Source organism: Cervus canadensis, chromosome 24, assembly GCF_019320065.1.
Source record: "Cervus canadensis isolate Bull #8, Minnesota chromosome 24, ASM1932006v1, whole genome shotgun sequence".
NCBI lineage: Eukaryota > Metazoa > Chordata > Mammalia > Artiodactyla > Cervidae > Cervus > Cervus canadensis.
This window is the reverse complement of record NC_057409.1, coordinates 17,717,394-17,737,932: the sequence shown is the minus strand read 5'-3', so window position 1 is coordinate 17,737,932 and position 20,539 is coordinate 17,717,394. Positions and strand designations below refer to the sequence as shown.

At 43.2% G+C, this 20,539-nt stretch overlaps 1 protein-coding gene across 1 annotated transcript in view; it reads right to left on the bottom strand.

The window, feature by feature from the left end:
- DNER (delta/notch like EGF repeat containing) overlaps positions 1-20,539 on the bottom strand; it is a 377,854-nt gene that overhangs the window by 175,928 nt on the left and 181,387 nt on the right. The window contains exon 5 of the mRNA XM_043445991.1: positions 5,832-5,977. Within this exon, the coding sequence (XP_043301926.1) occupies positions 5,832-5,977 (146 nt within the window). The remainder of the gene's footprint in view (positions 1-5,831; positions 5,978-20,539) is intronic.

The following is a 20,539-nucleotide window of genomic DNA, read 5'->3' as shown; positions in this document are numbered from 1 at the left end:
ATCTATATACATCCATAAATAACAGAGACACACACAGAGACATATGTAGATACATCCTATTGGTTCTATTTCTCTGGAAAACCCTGATTAATACACATCTCTTACTCTTGGGAGACAGAGCCGTGGAAGCTAACTGATCTAAAGAAGGCTTAAGGTCCACATCAGAAAGAGCCGTGACAGTTACCTTTAAGGTAATTAAAGAATCATCAAATAGGCAGCAGCCAACCTTGTGGACAAAGTTCAAGAAGGAATGGTCAACAGCCAAATATTTTTGCATAAAGAGAAGATCAAATTCAACCCTTGTAACAAAAGCAGTTTTCAAAAATACAGAGCTCCCAGTCTCCCAGTTCGTCCCCCTCTCCCCTTCCCCACCATGTGCACCTGTCCATTCTCAAAGTCTGGGTCTCTTTTCCTACCCAGCAAATAGGTTCATGTGTACCATCTTTCCAGATTCTACATATATGCATTAATATACAATATTTGTTTCTCTATTTCTGAGTTCACTCTGCATGACAGACCCTAGGTCCATCCATGTCTCTACAAATGACCCATTGTATTCCTTTCTATGGCTGGGTAATATTCCAATGTGTCACAGCTTTTTTCTCCACTCATCTGCCAATGGACATTTAGGTTGCTTCCATGTCCTGGCTATTGCAAATAGTGCTGAAGTGAATACTGGGATGCATGTGTCTCTTTGAACAATGGTTTTCTCAGGGTATGTGCGCTACCATGTATAAAATGATAGTTAATGGAAACCTCCTGTATAGCACAGGGGCTCAGCTCTGTGCTCCGTGATGACCTCCATGGGTCTACATAGGTGGCATGGGGCTGTCAAGGGAGGCCCAAGAGAGAGGGGATATATGCATACATATCTGGGCTGGGAAGATCCCCCGGAGAGGGAATGGCTACCCACTCCAAGGTTCACGCCTAAAGAGTTCCATGGACTGAGGAGCCTGCCAGGCTCCACGGGGTCACAAAGAGTTGGACACGACTGAGCAACTAACACACCATAGTTGATTCACTTCATTGTATGGCAGAAACTAACACAACACCGTGAAGCAACTATACTCCAATTAAAAAAAAAATAGGTCCTGCAAACACTTAAAAAGCCTTCCCAGGTTGGTAGGATATCTAAGAACAGCAAATCAACACCTTGTCACAAACCACCCATCACTCGAAATTGTGAAATATCCTCCAGCTAAAGCACTTTCGATAAGAGAGACGAGTTCCATTACCAAATGAGAGTAGTGTGGAAGTAACAGAATTGCTTTTATTTTGATGGATGATCTAACAAAACGATAGAAAAATGATTAGAAACAATAAAATTAAACCACCAAATACAGTTCTTTTTGTTCTGTATGATGGGATAGATTTTTGCATTAGGTGAAAGGTTGGACTATATAATTTCTAATTTTAAGAAACAATATAAAGAAAGAATCTTGAGAACGAGTCTTTTATTACTAGCAGACTACTCCTAAATCATTTCAACAGCCATGACGAAAACCACAGGACTCACACAGACACAGGAAAGATTATCCACCTTTCCATTCTCACTCCTACCAAGGCTTGTTCAGCTTTTGGGGAACAAAAGGCTGGTTTCCAGACATTTCTTTCCAAGATAACAATGTGGTAGGTCTATGAACAACACAGTAATTCCAGCCTGACCACTTGCTTACAGTCACCAGGGGGTAATTACCGTGTCTCAGATGAGATGACTGGTCACAGTTTCCTTAAATTCACTTAAGGTAAATGCAGGCTTTGACAGAATTAACAACACTTTAGAAGCACCTGGGGTGGAACTGGGAGGTGCAGATGGAGGGTAGAGGTGTTATCTCTGGGCAGGGCACTCAGAGCTCTTCAAAGGAGCTGGAACCCATAAGAAGCTGTGCTGACGTTAGCATGGATTCCAAGGCTTTTGAGTCATTTTTTCAAAGAAACAAAGAGCTCTGACATTTGCCAAGTTGCCTGCCAGGTGCTAAATACTTCTACCACCTTTGCAGTAAGTCCATTCTAAGCCACCAGGCAGAGCCTCTGAGCTAAGCTTTCATGCAGATGAAACCCAAAGGCAGGCTGAATACTACGAACATGCATGTTTTAAGATAACCTGGCAAATGCTTTTCAGATGAAAAGTGTCCCCAGAAGGGTCATGTTATAAGAGAAAGCACTCTATCAGTCCCAGATTCCAAGCACAGCCCTTGGTTCTTCATTGAAGACGTTTCCCTGTCATCCACATGGCTTTTGAGGGTAATCAGGCTGCAGAATTGCTCATTGGGAATATTGAATGAATTTGGGGAGACTTCCCTGGTGATCTAGTGGTTACAAATCCACCTTGCAATGCAGGATACACAGGTTCCATCCCTGGTCCAGGAACTAGGATTCCACAGGCCACATGCCACAGAGCAATTAAGCCTGCATACCACAACTAGAGAGTTCATGCAACTCAATAAAAGTTCCTGAGGGCCTCAACTGAGACCCACCATACCACAGAAATAAAATAAATAAGGCTTTTTTAAAAAGTCTTCTTTTTTTGGTGTTCTTTCTCAAGCTTTTGTCAAGCATAGTAGAAAAGTTTTTGTATACAATATATATAAAATGGGTATGATATATAATTTTAGAAAACTTATGCATTTTTGCCTAACTAAAAAATTTATGACATTTTGATTACACTTGTTTGACTTAGTATGAATAAACTACTAGATTTCCCATTTAAAAATAGATATGCAATGAACAACAAAGGTTTACTGTATAGCACAGGGAACTATAGTCAATATCTTATGATAACCTATACTGGAAAATAATATCAACAATAATATATGCATATGAAAGTGAAGTGAAAGTGAAAGCCGCTCAGTTGTGTCCAACTCTTTGTGACCCCATGACAGTTCATGGAATTCTCCAGGCAAGAATACTGGAGTGGGTAGACTTTCCCTTCTCCAGGGGATCTTCCCAACCCAGGGATCAAGCCCAGGTCTCCCGCATTGCATGTGACTGAATCACCTTGCTTGCATACCTGAAACACTGTGAGTCAACTATACTTCAGTAAAATATATATTAAAAAGAAGAGTGAATCTGACAGAATTCACTGGGAAGATCTCATGATTTTCCACCTCGAGAGACTGGCCTTCCTCAGCCTCTCACGTTCACTTCTTGTAGAACTTCCTTATCAAACAAGCGCCCCACTGCTTCCATCACTTCTCACACGTCTGTCCTAACCTGGATGGTCACAGAAGAACACTCAATAGCCTTTATTTATTCATTCATAGAATAAATGGATAAACAAAGCTTCCCTTCAGAGGTAAAGCCTCTGCCTGCAATGCAGGAAACCCGGGTTTGTTCCCTGGGTCAGGAAGATCCCCTGGAGAAGGAAATGGCAACCCACTCCGGTACTCTTGCCTGGAAAACTCCCTGGGCTACAATCCGTGGGGTCGCAAAGAGTCGGACACGACCGAGCGACTTCACGTTCACTTTCAGGATAGAGAAGAGGCGAGTCCAAGCTGGCCAAGAGAGAAGAAAATGGGACCTATGGGGCAGACTCAGCTTAAGAAAGAAGTCTCAGACTTCCCCCCGTGGTTTCACACCAGTCACTCTCCCCTCCCCCAGGGATCTGATCATAGCTTTGGTTTACACTTGTGTCCCTTTTCAAAAATGTAGCAGAAATTTTTTTTTTAATTTTAAAATATAATATTTTTAGTAGAAGATTGTAATAGGCTTTGGGATCACATAGAACTTCACTAAAAACTTGACTTGGGTAGTTAGCAGCTAAGAGGCCTTGCGCTGCAGCTTAATCTCTCTCTCTTCATCTGAAATGAAGAGAAGATACCCACCTGTGGAGTCATGAAGCTTTAACATGATACATTTGCTTTTTTAATTTAAATTTATTTATTTTTTATTGGAGGATGTAGCAGAAATGATTATCCCAGGTACTTTCTCGGGTTCCTGTCCACATGCTGCCTGCTACGAGGGATATTTTAGGGGAAAATGGTATGTTTAAATCACATGTAAGACATCAAAATCACAGGTTTCCCAAGACAACACGAGGAGTAGCTGAAAGTGCTCCAACAGCCCTTCTATCTGTTAGGCCCAGCCCTTTCATTTGTCCAAGCTCTCATCACTGTTACAGAATGTGCTGACATTACCACTAGGAGGTGTCAACAAAGAGAATTTACCTGTGTTCCCCTTCAAATTGGTCTAAAATAAACCATGCTCTTTGGAGACCTGGGGAACTGCCTTTCACATACCATGAACCCCAATGGAAATACGGAGTTCTGTGGAACTGGGGAGAGGAGAATGGAGGAAAGGATGCAGGAGTTGGATGCAGCCAGTGGCGCTACCCTGGGCATCTCCTAATGGAAAAGGGTCCCTTGCTAGCTACAGAGTATCCCTCTCTTGCCCTGATCGGGTGGAGCCTGAACTCCATCTGCCAAAACTGTTCTCAGGGCATCCTCGATGGATGGAGACTGACTTCAATGATGGCAGGTCCTTTGCTGGTCTGATTCCAAGACCCCTTCACTCAGGACATGTCTTAGCCCCTACCCCCTGCCCAGGTGATGTCAGATGCTAAAGACAAGGGGGGACAGGGCTCAAGTCTCTTTTGTTTTTTAAGATTTTTTTTTATGTGGACCATTTTTTAGAAGTCTTTATTGAATTTTCTATAATACTGCTTCTGTTTGATGTTTCAGTTTTTTGGCCAAGAGGCATGTGGTATCTTAGCTCCCTCACCAGGGACTGACCCCATATCCCCTGCTTTGGAAGATGAAGTCCTAACCACTGGACCACCAGGGAAGCCCCAGGACTCACGTCTTCCAGAGCTGGTGGCCCTGGTCCATAAAGGCCAGAGTGAATCGGCCTTCTCACCCTGCCTCCTCTCCATTCCTCCTCTTACTTTTCCCCCACCACTGGGGACATGCAAAGTCTCAGGAGGGAATTAGGTCACAACAGGGAAATAGATAACTGTCTTAGCTTTTCTTTCTTCTGCTTCTCTTGATTCTGCGACCAGATATGATATTTACTTCTCACAAAATATCTACTTGATACCAAAGTAAGGGGGTCCAGCACTGCATAATTTTTCAGTATTTACCTTGAAAATTATATGGAAATTTATCTATCTGTAAGTTGAACACGAATAATTGAAACCAGAAATTTGGGGATATTTTCAGCAAACGCACTTGCTCTCTCCTATTTCATTCTTTATACACACACACAAACACACACCACATATATGTGTGTGTGTATACATACATGGGCTTCCCTTGGACTGCAAGGAGATCAAACCAGTCAATCCTAAAGAAAATCAGTCCTGAATATTCATTGGAAGGACCAAGGCTGAAGCTGAAACTCCAATACTTTGACCACCTGATGCAAAGAATTGACTCATTGGGAAAGACCCTGATGCTGGGAAAGATTGAAGACAGGAGCAGAAGGGGATGACAGAGGATGACATGGTTGGATGGTATCACCGACTCAACAGACAAGGGTTTAAGCAAGCTCTGGGAGCTGGTGATGCACAGGGAAGCCTGGTGTGCTGCAGTCCATGGGGCCGCAAAGAGTTGGACACAACTGAGCGACTGAACTGAACTGATGGGCTTCCCTGGTGGCTCAGACGGTAAAGCATCTACCTACAACACAGGAGACCAGGATTCGATCCCTGGCTTGGATAGATCCCCTGGGGAAGGAAATGGCAATCCACTCCAGCATTCTTGCCTGGAAAATGCCACGGACAGAGGAGCCTAGGAGGCTGCAGTCCGTGTATATATATACATGTGTGTGTGCTTATATGTAAATATACCCATATGTAAATATGCATTTGCAACGCTCCCAGGTGTCCCCCTAACCTCTGACGGCTTCGTGGAGCACCTTCCTCTTCCTGAGCACTCCAGGTCGTTTGCGCGGCTCTCCCCCGGCGCACAGGTGCTGGTCTTCACCACCAGAGTCAAGCGCAAAGCCACGATAGATTTAGTAACAGAATCATTCACAAAACCTAAAAGAAAACGGGATAATAGGAAATGTAAAGCTTGACCAACATTCTTTTGACAAGACTATGGATATAGATTACACAAGAATCAATTCTGGCAAACAAATCAAAATGCAGTAAGTCAGACCAAGGAATAAAGCATGTGGCCAGTGGTCATTCGGACCTCATGACTTTGAAGTACGACATTCTTCCCAAGAATCATAAGGAATGCCTGACACTGAGGACCCCAGGCACTCGACATCACCTGAGATCCTTTTCCTGCCCTCTAGGGGCCACTCTGTCTGAATTCCAGCCCTGCTTTTGAAGCTGTCTTTTCCCTGGGAGCCACAATCTTGCAACTCCCAGCTCTCCATCCTCTTGGCTACTTTGAGTAGTCGCAAGCACTAAATCTCCCCTGCTATGGGCTTGTCCAAGCAGCTCAGTGCCCTCACAGTGGCATGCAACATGAGACACATTTTTACATTGAGTTTATTACTAAATATCTACTTGATAATCTGACTGCATGGTACCAATTTCAACCACTTCAGTATTCTTGCCTTGAGAACCTCATGAACAGTATGAAAAGGCAAAAAGATCAGACACTGAAACATGAACTGCCCAAGTTGGTAGGTGCCCAATATACTACTGGAGAAGAGTGGAGAAAAAACTCCAGAAAGAATGAAGAGATGGAGCCAAAGAGAAAACAACACCCAGTTGTGGATGTGACTGGTGAAGGAAGTAAAGTCTGATGCTGTAAAGAACAATATTGCATAGGAACCTGGAATGTTAGATCCATGAATCAAGGTAAATTGGAAGTGGTCAAGAGTGAACATCAACATTTTAGGAATCAGCAAACTAAAATGGACTCAAATGGGCAAATTTAATTCAGATGACTATTATATCTACTACTGTGGAAAAGAATCCCTTTGAAGAAGTGGAGTTGCCCTCATATTCAACAAAAGAGTCTAAAATGCAGTACTTGGATGCAATCTCAAAAACAACAGAATGATCTCTGTTCCTTTCCAAGTCAAATCATTCAATATCACAGTAATCCAAGACTATGCCTCAACCACTAATGCCAAAGAAGCTGAAGTTGAACGGTTCTATGAAGACCTTCTAGAACTAACACCCAAATAAGATGTTCTTTTCATCATAGGGGACTGGAATGCAAAAGTAGGAAGTTAAGAGATACCTAGAGTAACAGGCAAGTTTGGCCTTGGAGTACAAAATGAAGTAGGCAAAGGCTAACAGAGTTTTTCCAAGAGAACGCACTGGTCATAGCAAACACCCTCTTTCAACAACACAAGAGACGACTCTATACATGGACATCACCAGATGGTCAATACCGAAATCAGATTGATTATATTCTTTGCAGCCAAAGATGGAGAAGCTCTATACAGTCAGCAAAAACAAAACTGGGAGCTGACTGTGGCTCAGATCATGAACTTCTTATTGCAAAAATGTGGTTTTAACCATCTAATAAACCAGGACCAATCATAGCTGAATGCTGATTGCAAAAGCAATAATGTGTCATAATTATCACTGAATGATGATCTTTATGTCAAGTATAGCTATCTGTACATAGGAGATAGCAATAAATGTCAAATAAATAATAGCCTCCAACTGGAATAAGGAAATAATACTGTGAGGACTATGCCTCAACAAGATAATTATTTTGCAAAGACTGATGCTGAAGCTGAAGCTTCAATACACTGGCCACCTGATGTGAAGAGCTGACTCGTTGGAAGAGACGCTGATGCTGGGAAAGATTGAGAACAGGAGGAGAAGGGGGAGACAGAAGATGAGATGGTTGGGTGGCATCATGGACTCAAAGGACGTGAGTTTGAACAAATTCCAGGAGATAGTGAAGGACGTGGATCCTGGCTTGCTGCTGTTTATGTGGTCACAAAGAATTGGACATGACTTAGAGACTGAACAACAACAAAGACAGTGTACCTTTTTCTAGTAAGAATATTCATTTATTTAGGAATAATTTTTAATTTCAAAATGAACAACTTATAATTAATACCTTCATCACCCAGAAGAAAGATTCCTGCATTACTCAAAAAAGATGCTTAAGACAAGGGAGTAGAAATGATTCTAGACAGCCATCCTCTCTAAATCCCTAATTTTCTCATGGAAGTAAAGGTAGTAACCCCTGAAGAGGGTAACCATAGAATTTATCATCAAAACTGGGGCTCTTTTAACATCAAAAAAGGATGCTTTTTATGGTGACAGTTGGACATAGGCAGACAGTGAGGTTGTCTGACAGGCTCACCCCTTGCTTCTTGTACCCTGAAAAGCATCTAGGAACAAAAAATCTGCAAAAGGCAAAGCACTATGGTAGTGCAAGGGATGTTTTCAACAGGCAGAAGATGGGTTCAAAACAGCAGCAGAAAATTTAATTCCATTCACAAGCATCAAGGTTATGTTGAGAAATTGACCCAAGTCACAGTAGAGACACACTTCAACTTCAAGTTTGTAATTAGGAGCCAGTGTCTCAGTAAAGATGGACACGGCAAGTCAGAAGGAGTGCTTTTTATATAGATAGAGAACTAGTTGCTCTCTTTCTAAGTTTTCCTATTGAACACTTTATGGTAAATCGGCTTTGGAATAAAAGGAAAAGGACGGTTTAGGCAAACGCACCTCCTCTGTAGAGCTTCTGCTTCTCAGCCATGGCCCTGCACCCTGCAGACACCGCACACCTCCTCTTCACAGCGCCTCCATACGCCCTGATCACCCCAACTCTGCAAACGTTCCCGCAGCGCCTCTCCCTGGAATACGCCTCCTTCTCCTGTCATCATAGTTCGGATCCCATCCTACCCCACCTTTACCACCAGCACCAGCTGAGCTTCCTAGGTGTCACTAATGGTAAAGAACCCCCCTGCCAATGCAGGAGAAGTAAGAGACTCAGGTTCAACCCCTGGGTCGGGAAGATCCCCTGGAGGAGGGCATGGCAACCCACTCCAGTATTCTCTCCCGGAGAATCCCATGGACAGAGGAGCCCGACGGGCTACAATCTATGGGGTTGCAAAGAGTGGGCCACAACTGAGAGACTAACACACACACTTTATTCACGAGCAATACCCCAGTCCTCTCCTGGCTGCACAATGTCAATCCGCACTGTTATGTGAAGGTCTGAGTATTTTATGTTGTGGATGATTACCTATCAAACTGCCCTTATTGAAACTTCCTTGAGGGAAAGGGACAAGTTTCAGGGAGGTGGCAAGTAGGAATTCAGGATATAGGTGCATATAGGACCAGCACAGCACAGACAAATCCCAAAGAGGATTTTCCAGAATGTGTTGTCAATCTGAGTGCACTTGGAAGAACAGCCATTATTAGAATACACAAATTCCAGCTTACTAAAAAAAATTGCTCATCAACTTTGATAGACAAATAGAATCTGGAACAACATAGGGGAGCTATCAGAATTCTTACTCTAAAAGACATTTTACCCTTAAAATAATGGAGGTAAAAATCAAATAGTAATTAAAAATATATTTGTCCATCTCTCTGCTTTGTTCTCTAGTTTCACATCAAATTACCTGAAAAATCTACATCATCTGTCCCCTTCATAAGCATTTAGATCACAAAATGTTCTCTAATTGTCCAGAAGATGCATCTCTTCAATGGTTATTTTAAAAATTCTTTTCAACTATTTACTAAGCCAGTAGCAATTTAAATGAGTGAGCAGTTTAAATGAATGCACAGTATGGTTTTCTAAACAGTTTGGTTTCATTTCCTCAGCGAACATTTCTTGCACTCACTTCTACAAACCGGGCATCATACAGGATTTTAAGGTTACAGGGAGGGGTCACCCTTGGTTTGTGCTACTCCAAACTTTCAGGCAAGAGTGGTGGTCCTTCACTAGTTTTTGTTTTGCTTTGTTTTGGTTTTGGAGTGTAACTGTTTTACAATGTTGTGTTAAGTTTCCGTGGCACAACGAAGTTGATCAGCTATATGTATATATGTGCTCCCTTACTCTAGAGCCTCCCTCTCACCTCCCTCCATCCCACCCATCTAGGCCATCACAGAGCACCGAGCTGAGCTCCCTGCGCTATACGGTGGGTTTCCTTTATTCCACTATTTTACACATGGCAATGTATATATGTCAATCCTAATCTCCCAATTCATCTCTCCTTGCCCTTCCTCCCCTATGTCCACAAGTATCTGTTCTCTATGTTGTGTCTCTATTTCTGCCTGCAAATAGATTCATCTGTTGCATTTTTTTAGATTCCACATATATGAGTTAATAAACAATATTTGTTTTTCTCTGACTTACTTCACTCTGTAAAATAGACTCATACTCCATCCACATCTCGACAAATGACCCAATTCCACTTCTCCACGAATGACCCAATTTCGTTCCTCCACTGTACATATATACTACAATTTCTTTATCCATTCATCCATCACTGGGCATTTAGGCTGCTTCCATGTCTTGGCTACTGTGAATAGTGGTTCAATTAACATTGGAGTACATATGTCTTTTTGAATTATGATCCTTAACTAGTTTGAAACCAGACGCTTCATAATTTTGCAGGGGATTTTTCCAAGTACCTATTTCCAGGCTCCAACACAAATGACTCAGTAGCAATAGTCTAGGCTAGGCCCCTGTAGGCATGTGTTTTAAAAAGACTTCCTAAGTAATCTGGACATGTGCTTCCACTTAAGAACCACTGGTCCAATAGAGAAACTAAGTCACACAAGTAGTGTTCTTATGAAGGTAACAATCACCTTGAATTAGAGACACACACATGAGCCTCCTGAAAGCATATTTTACATCTATTTTTGAAAGTCTACAAAACTCTGTGATATTTAGGCCATATTCCCTCACTCATGATAGTCTCTTAACTTCCTGGAGACAACTTTGATACAAGTTTCTCTATTAGGTTTATTTGCTTAATAAGCCTGAGTATTTTGATCTTCAACTCCCTTAGTAAACTATTAAAGAAATCAATCTTTACAGTGGAGTGTCACACATTCCTCCATCATTTCTGATCATGTCACCTAATCCCCGAAAGTGAGTCCGCAGCATAACAAACATGTTATTTTCAGCAGTCACTGTTCACATGAGGAAAACGGTGCCCAGTGGCTCCTTCGAGGTCTGTTATTTCAGTAAGTTGCTTGCACCTCATGCAGATGACACCACCCTTAGGGCAGAAAGTGAAGTAGAACTAAAGAGCCTCTGGATGAAAGGGAAAGAGGAGAGTGAAAAAGTTGGCTTAAAGCTCAACATTCAGAAAACTAAGATCCTGGCATCCAGTGCCATCACTTCATGGCAAATAGATGGGGAAACAGTGAAAACAGTGGCTGACTTTATTTTTCTGGGCTCCAAAATCACTGCAGATGGTGACCACAGCCATGAAATTAAAAGACGCTTACTCCTTGGAAGGAAAGTTATGACCAACCTAGACAGCATATTAAAAAGCAGAGACATTACTTTGTCCACAAAAGTCCGTCTAGTCAAGGCTATGGTTTTTCCAGTGGTCATGTAAGGATGTGAGAGTTGGACTATAAAGAAAGCTGAGCACCAAAGAATTGATGCTTTTGAACTGTGGTGTTGGAGAAGACTCTTGAGAGTTCCTTGGACTGCAAGGAGATCCAGCCAGCCCATCCTAAAGGAAATCAGTCCTGAATATTCATTGGAAGGACTGATGCTGAAACTGAAACTCCAATACTTTGGCCACCTGGTGCGAAGAGCTGACTCATTTGAAAAGACCCTGATGCTAGGAAAGACTGAGGGCAGAAGGGGATGACAGAGGATGAGATGGCTGGATGGCATCACCAACTCAATTGCCATGGGTCTGGGTGGACTCCGGGAGTTGGTGATGGACAGGGAGGCCTGGCGTGCTGTGGTTCATGGGGTCGCAAAGAGTCAGACACGACTGAGCAACTGAACTGAACTGAAGGGGAAAATGCTTGGAATTCCTCTTACTGAAAAGTGTGCATGCATGCATGCCGTGTATGCTCAGCCTCTTCAGTCACCTCTGACTCTTTGTGACTCCCTGGACTGTACCCCGCCAGGTTCCTCTGTCCATGGAATTTGGGTGGGTTGTCACTTACTTCTCCAGGGGATCTTCCCTACCCAGGGATCGAACCCGCACCTCCGGCATCTTCTGCACTGCAGGCAGATTCTTGACTGCTGAGCCATTGGGAAGCCCACTGAAAAGTAATCCCATCCAGTTTGAGTTAACTCAAAGTGCAGCTGGGTTAGAGCAAGGCAGCCCTCACGAGCACCCACATGCCAGGAGCATAAGTGTGCTGTACGGTCTTTTCAAAAACTGGAGAACTGATGCCACATGGGGGGCTGTGAAGTTGCTCAAGCAAAAGCCTGGCTCACATTAAAAGCAGGAATCTGAAATAAAACAGAATTCACTTTTTGAGAAAAGAAGTTCTTCGGGGCTTTATGGGTGATCACTGGAGAGCTGCTGAAAAGACCATGTGACTTCTTTGACTCAGCCCTCAAACAATGGCACTTCTAACACGCTTATAAGAAGTGTCGAGCAAATGGTTATGAATTTTCTCTCTTCCTTAATCGTATGAAATCAATATATGTAACATAATTCCTGAGACAGGTCTGGATAGAAAAATTTGTCCTTATATTCAGAATTCCAAGATCTGTAGACCAACTGATCAACTAAAGACAAAAACTGGCAAAGTCAGAGTAAGGGTGACTTCCCAGTTCTGTCTGCAGAGCTGCTTGAGAATGACTTTGGGTCAACACCTGTGCCTTCTATGGTCTTTTCAAAAACTGGAGAACTGATGACACATGGGAGGCTAAGAAGCTGCTCAGGCAAAAGTCTGGCTTAAATTAAAAGCAAGAAAGAAGACTAGAAAGAGGATAAATATAAAAGGGGAAGGGAAATAAAGAAAAGAGGAGGGAAAAGAAGAGATGGAGGGGTGGAAGAAGGAAGGCTGAAAAAGAAAAGCAAAGCATGAAAGAGAAACTTCATGAGACACAGGAAAAGGAGATACTCAAGACAAGGAAAGCAGAAATGGAGAAAAGGAAATGAAGGCTTTCTGGCAAAAGTTTCAGGGGTTCTCCTGCCTTTTGTCAAGGAAGAATATCTCATCATCTTCTCATGTTTGTGGCCTTAGATTCCTTCATTCTGACACAAGACATGTAAAATTAGAGTTCTCTGAAAATGTTCATTGGCAAACATTTGTTTGAATCATAACTGTGTTCAATCCAAGTCTACGATTCTGATTATGAGGCCAAAATGCTGAGTCCCTCTAAGAGGAGAAATCGTGCATCCTATGTGCGTAACCCAACTGTGAGGTGGGGCAGGGTGAAGGGCTGAACAGGACAGAGAGAGAGTTGAAATCACTCAGCAGATGATGACTGAGCTCCAGACAGGAGAGAGCATTTAGGCTGAGCCCTGAAGGCTGAGAAAGAGCCAGTGAAGAGAGCTGAGGACATCATCAGATGGATGAGGCGGTCCGTGTGCCAAGGGCCAGTGCCCAGATGAGGATACAGAGGCAGGAGGGGCCAGATCAGAGGGGGTCTCGTGGGCCTTAGTGCGATGCTGCTGCTGCTGCTGCTAAGTCACTTCAGTCGTGTCTGACTCTGTGCGACCCCATAGACGGCAGCCCACCAGTCTCCCCAGTCCCTGGGATTCTCCAGGCAAGAACACTGGGGTGGGTTGCCATTGCCTTCTCCTTAGTGTGATGAGCACCCACTAAAGAGTGTGGAAGACACAAGATTTATGCTTTTCTTTTTTAAGTAAATGTATTTATTTTTAATTGGGCAATAATAGTTTTACAATATTGTGTTGGCTTCTGCCTCACATCAACATGAATCAGCCATAGGTACACCAATGTCCCTTCCTTCTTCAATTTCCCTGCCACCTCTTGCCCCATCCCACCCCTCTAGGTTGCCACAGAGCACCAGGTTTGAGTTCCCTCATCATACAGCAAATTCCCACTGGCTCTGTATTTTAGGAAGGATCTATTTAGGGAAAGATTGAGGGCAGAAGGAGAAGAGGACACCAGAGGATGAGACAGTTGTATGGCATCACCAATGCAATGGGCATGAACAGGGAGGCCTGGCATTGCTGCAGTCCATGGGGTCGCAAAGAATCAGACACAACTGGGCGACTGAACAACACATCTGTTTTACATATGGTAATGTGTATGTTTCAACGCTACTCTCTCAATTTGTTTCTCCCTCTCCTTCCCCCACTGGGTTTACAAGTCTCTTCTGTTTCAAAGATCGCATTTTGGAGGAAGAACCAATAAGACTTTCGTCTGGGCTGGATGAGGGAAAAGAAGAAATTATACATAGTATAGCAACCTCATGTGCAATGGTGCTGGCTGATGATGAGTTTCCACTGTGTACAGATTAAGTTTGAGACTCCCCCATCCACCCCCATCCCACCAAAAGGAGCAGCCAAGGTGGTGGTCCAACATAGGACATGAGTAGTTAGAAATGTCAGGGCTGAAGATTTAAAATCAGCCCTCATCTGAATGAGGGAGATTCTAGACCCCCGGGAAAAACGTGAACTTCTGGAGAAAAGAGAGAGACCAGGGTCCAGAACCAAGTTTTACAGACCAATATGCACAATATCCACTTAGTGTTACATTTATGGGCTTCCCCGGTGGCTCGGTAAAGAATCTGCCTGCAACACAAGAGACCTAGGTTCAGTCCCTAGGTCAGGAAGATCTCTTGGAGAAGGGAATGGTTATAAATAGCAATCAGAACAGACCAGAATCATATTAGAAAACTTTATTGAAATAAATAACTACGCGACTTTTCCACAGTGGCATCGAGGAGAAAAGATTCCTGAACCACGAGGAGGACACTGGGTCCATGACAAACAAAACTATCTCGAGGGTTGTTGTTGTTGCTTAGTCACTAAGTCATGTCCAGCCTTTTTGTGACCCCGTGGACTGTAGCCCACCAGGCTCCTCTGTCCATGGGATTCTCCAGGCAAGAGTACTGGAGTGGGTTACCATTTCCTTCTCCTGGGGAGCTTCCCCACCCACGGATTGAATCTGTCTCCTGCTTGGCAGGCAGATTCTTTACCACCGAAAGTGATTTCCCTAAGGAGTTTTAAAGACAATAATGAAGGAAAACTCTCCTTCACTATCCTGGGGTCTGTTAACACTCCCCAGTAACTAGTTACGATGACAGATAAAAATTGGGTTTCCTTCTCCCCACGACCCCAACTCTTGCACAGACATACACAAACACTCTGTCCTGCCCATGGCCCCACACTGTGCTCATTAATACAGTAATAAAATGTCCTGCCATCATTACGGTCTTTTCAAAACAGTGACTTTACCAAACTCACTCCCCTGGTGCCAGTGAGAAGTCGAGAACAACGGAAAGGGGGCCCCTGTCACTACCTCTGGAAGGGAATGGGCCCGCATCAGTTAGCACTCACGAGAGGGCTGGCTCCAGGCCATTAACTATTTATTTTACCCCTCGTCTTCTTCAGTATTAACACCAAAGAGTCTCAAATGGACTTTGTAGTAAATACCTCATTGGGATTAAGAGCAAATGAGATTTGCATTTCTCACTTCAGTGGTTTGGCTATAAAGACCGTTTTCTTTCCTGTTAAAGGGAATGCACACATGCAAAATAAAAACTCTGACCATAAATACGTGAGCAGTAGGTGTTGGAAACAGATGGCTGAGTTTTCCTATTAAGTCTTGGCGAGTCACTCGGCACAAAACTATAGCCTATAAAAACTGTTCACAGTCCTGGAAGTCCCATGGCTGGCACCGGATAGGCAGGAAAGGTTTAAAATATCACAGCTTTCGGCTTCAGCTGGAGACCCAGGGCGTCTACAGTAACTTGGGCCTTGGGAAGGCAAACACCTCCAATTCCCACAATTCGATCCGCAGAAGCAGGAATGAGATGGCATCTCTGCGCCAGCTCTTTAAGAAGGTGGGCTGGAGGCTAGTGCAAAGCTTAATAAGCTGGTCAGGATCCCTGTGAATCTGTGACTCAATACCTGGGGCTGAGAGGCAAAACCTGAGAAATAAATCACCTTTTGACAGTATCTGGCCAGAGACAAGAAGAGAGTTTGATGCAGGGTACAAACTTGAACCAAGACCAGGTCCAGGGTGGCGTGATGCTAAAATGAGACTTACTAATACACTTCCTGCTATAGGAACACAGCTCTCCTTCCGGCACGTATGCAGAATGCAGTCAGACCATGAGCTAGGGAGGGAAGGCGAGGGAGTGCTAAAGAGCTGTCAATACCCCCAAGCACCAACACAGTGATGCCTCATTCGCTGGAGAACCTACCTCGCCAGTCTAACCATCCTGACTTCATTCGATTTCCTTTTATCTTTTCTAAACAAGGCTTTCTTTGGATTTCCTTGTAAAACTCTATGTTCTGTTGTTGTTCATTTCCTTGTCTGCTCGCTTTTAAGCTCTGTTGCTTGCAGTAGTAAATTGCTTTTTGGAAAAAATCACCTGTTCAGAATATCTCATTTTCTGGGAGTTCCTGAGTCAGGTATGGCCAAAAATGCTTTCTGAATTAGAGACAAGCACAACGGCCCATGATAGCAACAATCCAAGTACTGTGACCACTGTCACTGATCTAAGTTATCAGGTGGACTGCACCGAGCCAGAAGACTAGGAAAAATATATATTAAGTATATCATTTGCTCCAAAGGGAAAAAGACATTATAAAGATAATGGGAACGTATTACAGGAAAAAAAAAAAAATACAATTAGCTTGCTACCCCCTGAAGAGACATTGGCTTATTCTCCACAAATCTTACTGTCACAAACTGAAGTGAGAGTGTTAGTTGCTCAGTTGTGTCTGACCTCATGGACTGTAGCTTGTCAGACTCTGTCCATGGAATTCTCCAGGCCAGAATACTGGAGTGGATAGCCATTCCCTTCTCCAGCGGATCTTCCTGACCCAGTGATCGAACCCAGGTCTCCTGCATTACAGGCGGATTCTTTATCATCTGAGCCACCAGGGAAGCCCCACTGTCACAGCCCTTAACAACCCCCTCCCGACCTGGCCAATATGTTAGCAGCATCATTTCCCTATTCATCCTGCAGGGAAACCTGAAAACTCAATATGGACATACAGGCTGAAAAAATGAACAAAAGGGTTTAGATTAAGAGTTCTCAGGTTGACATTCTACACTTTCTCAAAAGAAGTATCTGTCCACAGTAAAGGGTTAGTAGCTTGGAGTGCTATAATTTTGTTCAATTTTTTCAAGGTATTCACCCTACCACACTCCTTTCTCCACTAATGTTAGACTAAATCATTAGTCCTGAGTAAGACCTGAGTGTCTGAATCATGGGAGGTTGCCCATTGGTAACCACTCTCCCCACGTTCAATAACAGAATTGGGAACTGTTGCTGGGTACAACAGACCCACCCAGCCTCTCCTCAGTGGCATGGGGACAGGCTGTGTGGCACTTCTGTGTACTGCCTTTATGAAGACTAAGCAAGTGCTCCCTTTGTCCTTCCCCACTTCCCAGTGACTGATACACCGAAGCAATGGTGACAGCCAGGGCAGCCGGTTTCAATCCAGAGATGGGATCTGTGTGCTGAGGCTCCAGGACTGTCCTCCACCCTGGACCAGACACCTCTAGATTGTAACAGGACCCCTAGAAATGGAGCAGGACCCTATGGTCCTCCCCTCTGCCCGTCATGTCCTCTGTCTGCATTTCTGTCTGTAGAAAACTTTTAGCCAAAGACTAAGTTTGATCAGAGAAGTGAGACAATGCATAAGCAATGGAAGCTAGTCAAGCAAACCAACAAAAATAACAACAGTTTGGTCATTAAACAAAGTCAAGGACCTTTAGCTCCTCTCCAAGGGCTATAGATAATAGTCAGAGCCATATCCTGCAAGTTGTCTTATAGATACTGAAACCCCCACTAGGTGGAAGAAGTTAACGACATGGTGATCAGGAAGTAGCCATGACATGAGGAGCCACAATTCTGAGAATTGGCCTCAAAGAAATGGGAACAAACTGACCTGGGAACTGAAGATTAACTGTACTTAAACAAGCAAGTTGATGCTGGTCAGATCACCGATGACTAATTTCAAGATGACTGTCAGAGCTGTGTTGTTGTTGCATGTAACCCCTCCCTCTGTCTATACACCCCTGGAACTCCCCTTGAAAAACCTCTTGCCCACTCACTGTCAGTGGGGGAATCGGCCTTTGGACAGGAATCTGCCCTCACCATCCTCTCCCCACCCTCCACCCCTCACCACCTCTCCCCTGCCCCGTTTGCCAGCCTCCAAAATAAAGCAAACGTTTCTTTTCACCACACTTGCCTCTTAACTGGCTGTAGAGCAGCAAGCAATCAGATCACATCTTCAGAAACATGAGGGAGAAATTAACTTGTAATTTAAGCACTATATTCGAGATCTGCATTAGAACAGCTTGCACCCTGACCAACACAGGCCTGCAAAAGAACCACATCAAACTCCTTCTCCTGTGCTATATCCCCCACTTCTGCCACTTGATGTAGAATGAATCACCATTCAGCTACTACTTAGCATTTCAAATTCACAAAATACTAACTCCATCACTTTCCCCTCTTCTTCCTCTTCCTTATTATTTACAAAGTAGGACTGGCCATCAAATTGGCTCAGCTTATATCAGACACAAGAGGACTGGAAGGGAACAAAGCAATAGCTTAGGAAAAATACTTAATATTATTTCACTCCCTTTTCTAAATCCAGTTTGAACATCTGGAAGTTCTCAGTTCACGTACTGTTGAAGCCTAGCTTGGAGAATTTGTAGCATTACTTTGCTAGCTGTAAGATGAGTGTAGTTGTGGGGGCCATGCTCAGTAAATCTTTAATCCAATTGTCTGATGATGGGTGGAGCTTTGCTCCCTCCCTGTTAATTAGTTGGCTTGAGCTTCTTATTGCAAAATTCAGGCTTAAATTGAAGAAAGTAAGGGGAAAAAACAGTAAGTCATTCAGGTATGACCTAAATCAAATCCCTTATGACTATATAGTGGAAGTTACAGATGGATTGCAAGGATTAGATCTGATAGAGTGCCTGAAAAACTATAAACAGAGGTTTATAAAACTGAACAGGAGGTGGTGACCAAAACCATCACCAAGAAAAAGAAATGTAAAAAGGCAAAGTGGTTGTCTGAGGAGGCCTTACAAATAGCTAAGAAAAGAAGAGAAGAGAAAGCCAAAGGAGAAATGGAAAGATATACCCAATTGAATGCAGAGTTCCAGAGAATAGCAAGGAGAGATAAGAAAGCTTTCCTAAGTGATCATTGCAAAGAAATAAAGGAAAACAACAGAATGGGAAAGACCAGACATCTCTTCAAGAAAACAGGAGATACCAAGGAAACATATGATACAAAGATGAGCACAATAGAGGACAGAAACGGCAAGGACCTAACAGAACCAGAAGAGATAAAGAAAAGGTGGCAAGAATACATAGAAGAACTATACAAAAAAGTTCTTAATAACTCAGATAATCATGATGGTGTGGTTACTCACTTAGAGTCATATATCTTGGAATGTGAAGTCAAATGGGCCTCAGGAAGCATTCCTACAAAGAAAGCTAGTGGAGGTGATGGAATTCCAGATGATCTATTTAAAAACCTAAACGATGATGCTGTTAACGTGCTGCACGCAACATGCCAGCAAATTTGGAAAACTCAGCAGTGGCCACAGGACTGGAAAAGGTCAGTTTTCATTCTAAACCCAAAGAAAGGCAATGCCAAAGAATGTTCAAACTACCACACAATCGCACTCATTTCACATGTCAGCAAGGTAAAGCTCAAAATCCTTCAAGCTAGGCTTCAGCAGTACATGAACTGAGAACTTTCAGATGTATAATCTGGATTTACAAAAGGCAGAGGAACCAGAAATCAAATTGCCAACATCTGTTAGATCACAGAAAAATCAAGGGAATTAAAAAAAAATACATCTACTTCTGCTTCATTGACTATGCCAAAGCCTTCGACTGTGTAGATCACAACAAACTGTGGAAAATCCTTGAAGAGATGGGAATACCAGATCAACTCACCTCTCTCCTAAGAAATCTATATGCAGATCAAGATGCAACAGTTAGAACCTTACATGGAACAACAGACTGGTTCAAAATTGGGAAAAGAGTACATCAAGGCTGTATATTGTCACCCTGCTTATTTAACTTATATGCAGAGTACATCATTTGAAATGCCAGGCTGGATGAATCACAAGCTGGAATCAAGATTGCTGGGAGAAATATCAACAACCTCAGATATGCAGATGATGCCACTCTAATGGCAGAGAGCAAAGAGAAACTAAAGAGCCTCTTGATGAGGGTAAATGAGGAGAGTCAAAAAGCTGGCTTAAAACTCAACATTCAAAAAACTAAGATCATGGTATCAGGTCCCATCACTTCATGGCAAATAGCAGGGGAAAATGTGGAAACAGTGACAGACTATTTTCTTGGGCTCCAAAATCACTGTAGACGGCGACTGCAGCCATGAAATTAAAAAACAGTTGCTCTTCGGAAGGAGAGCTATGCAAACCTAGATCGTGTATTCAAAAACACAGACAACACTTTGCTAACAAAGGTCCATTTAGTCAAAGCTGTAATTTTTCCAGCAGTCATATACGAATATGAGAGTTGGTCCAAATA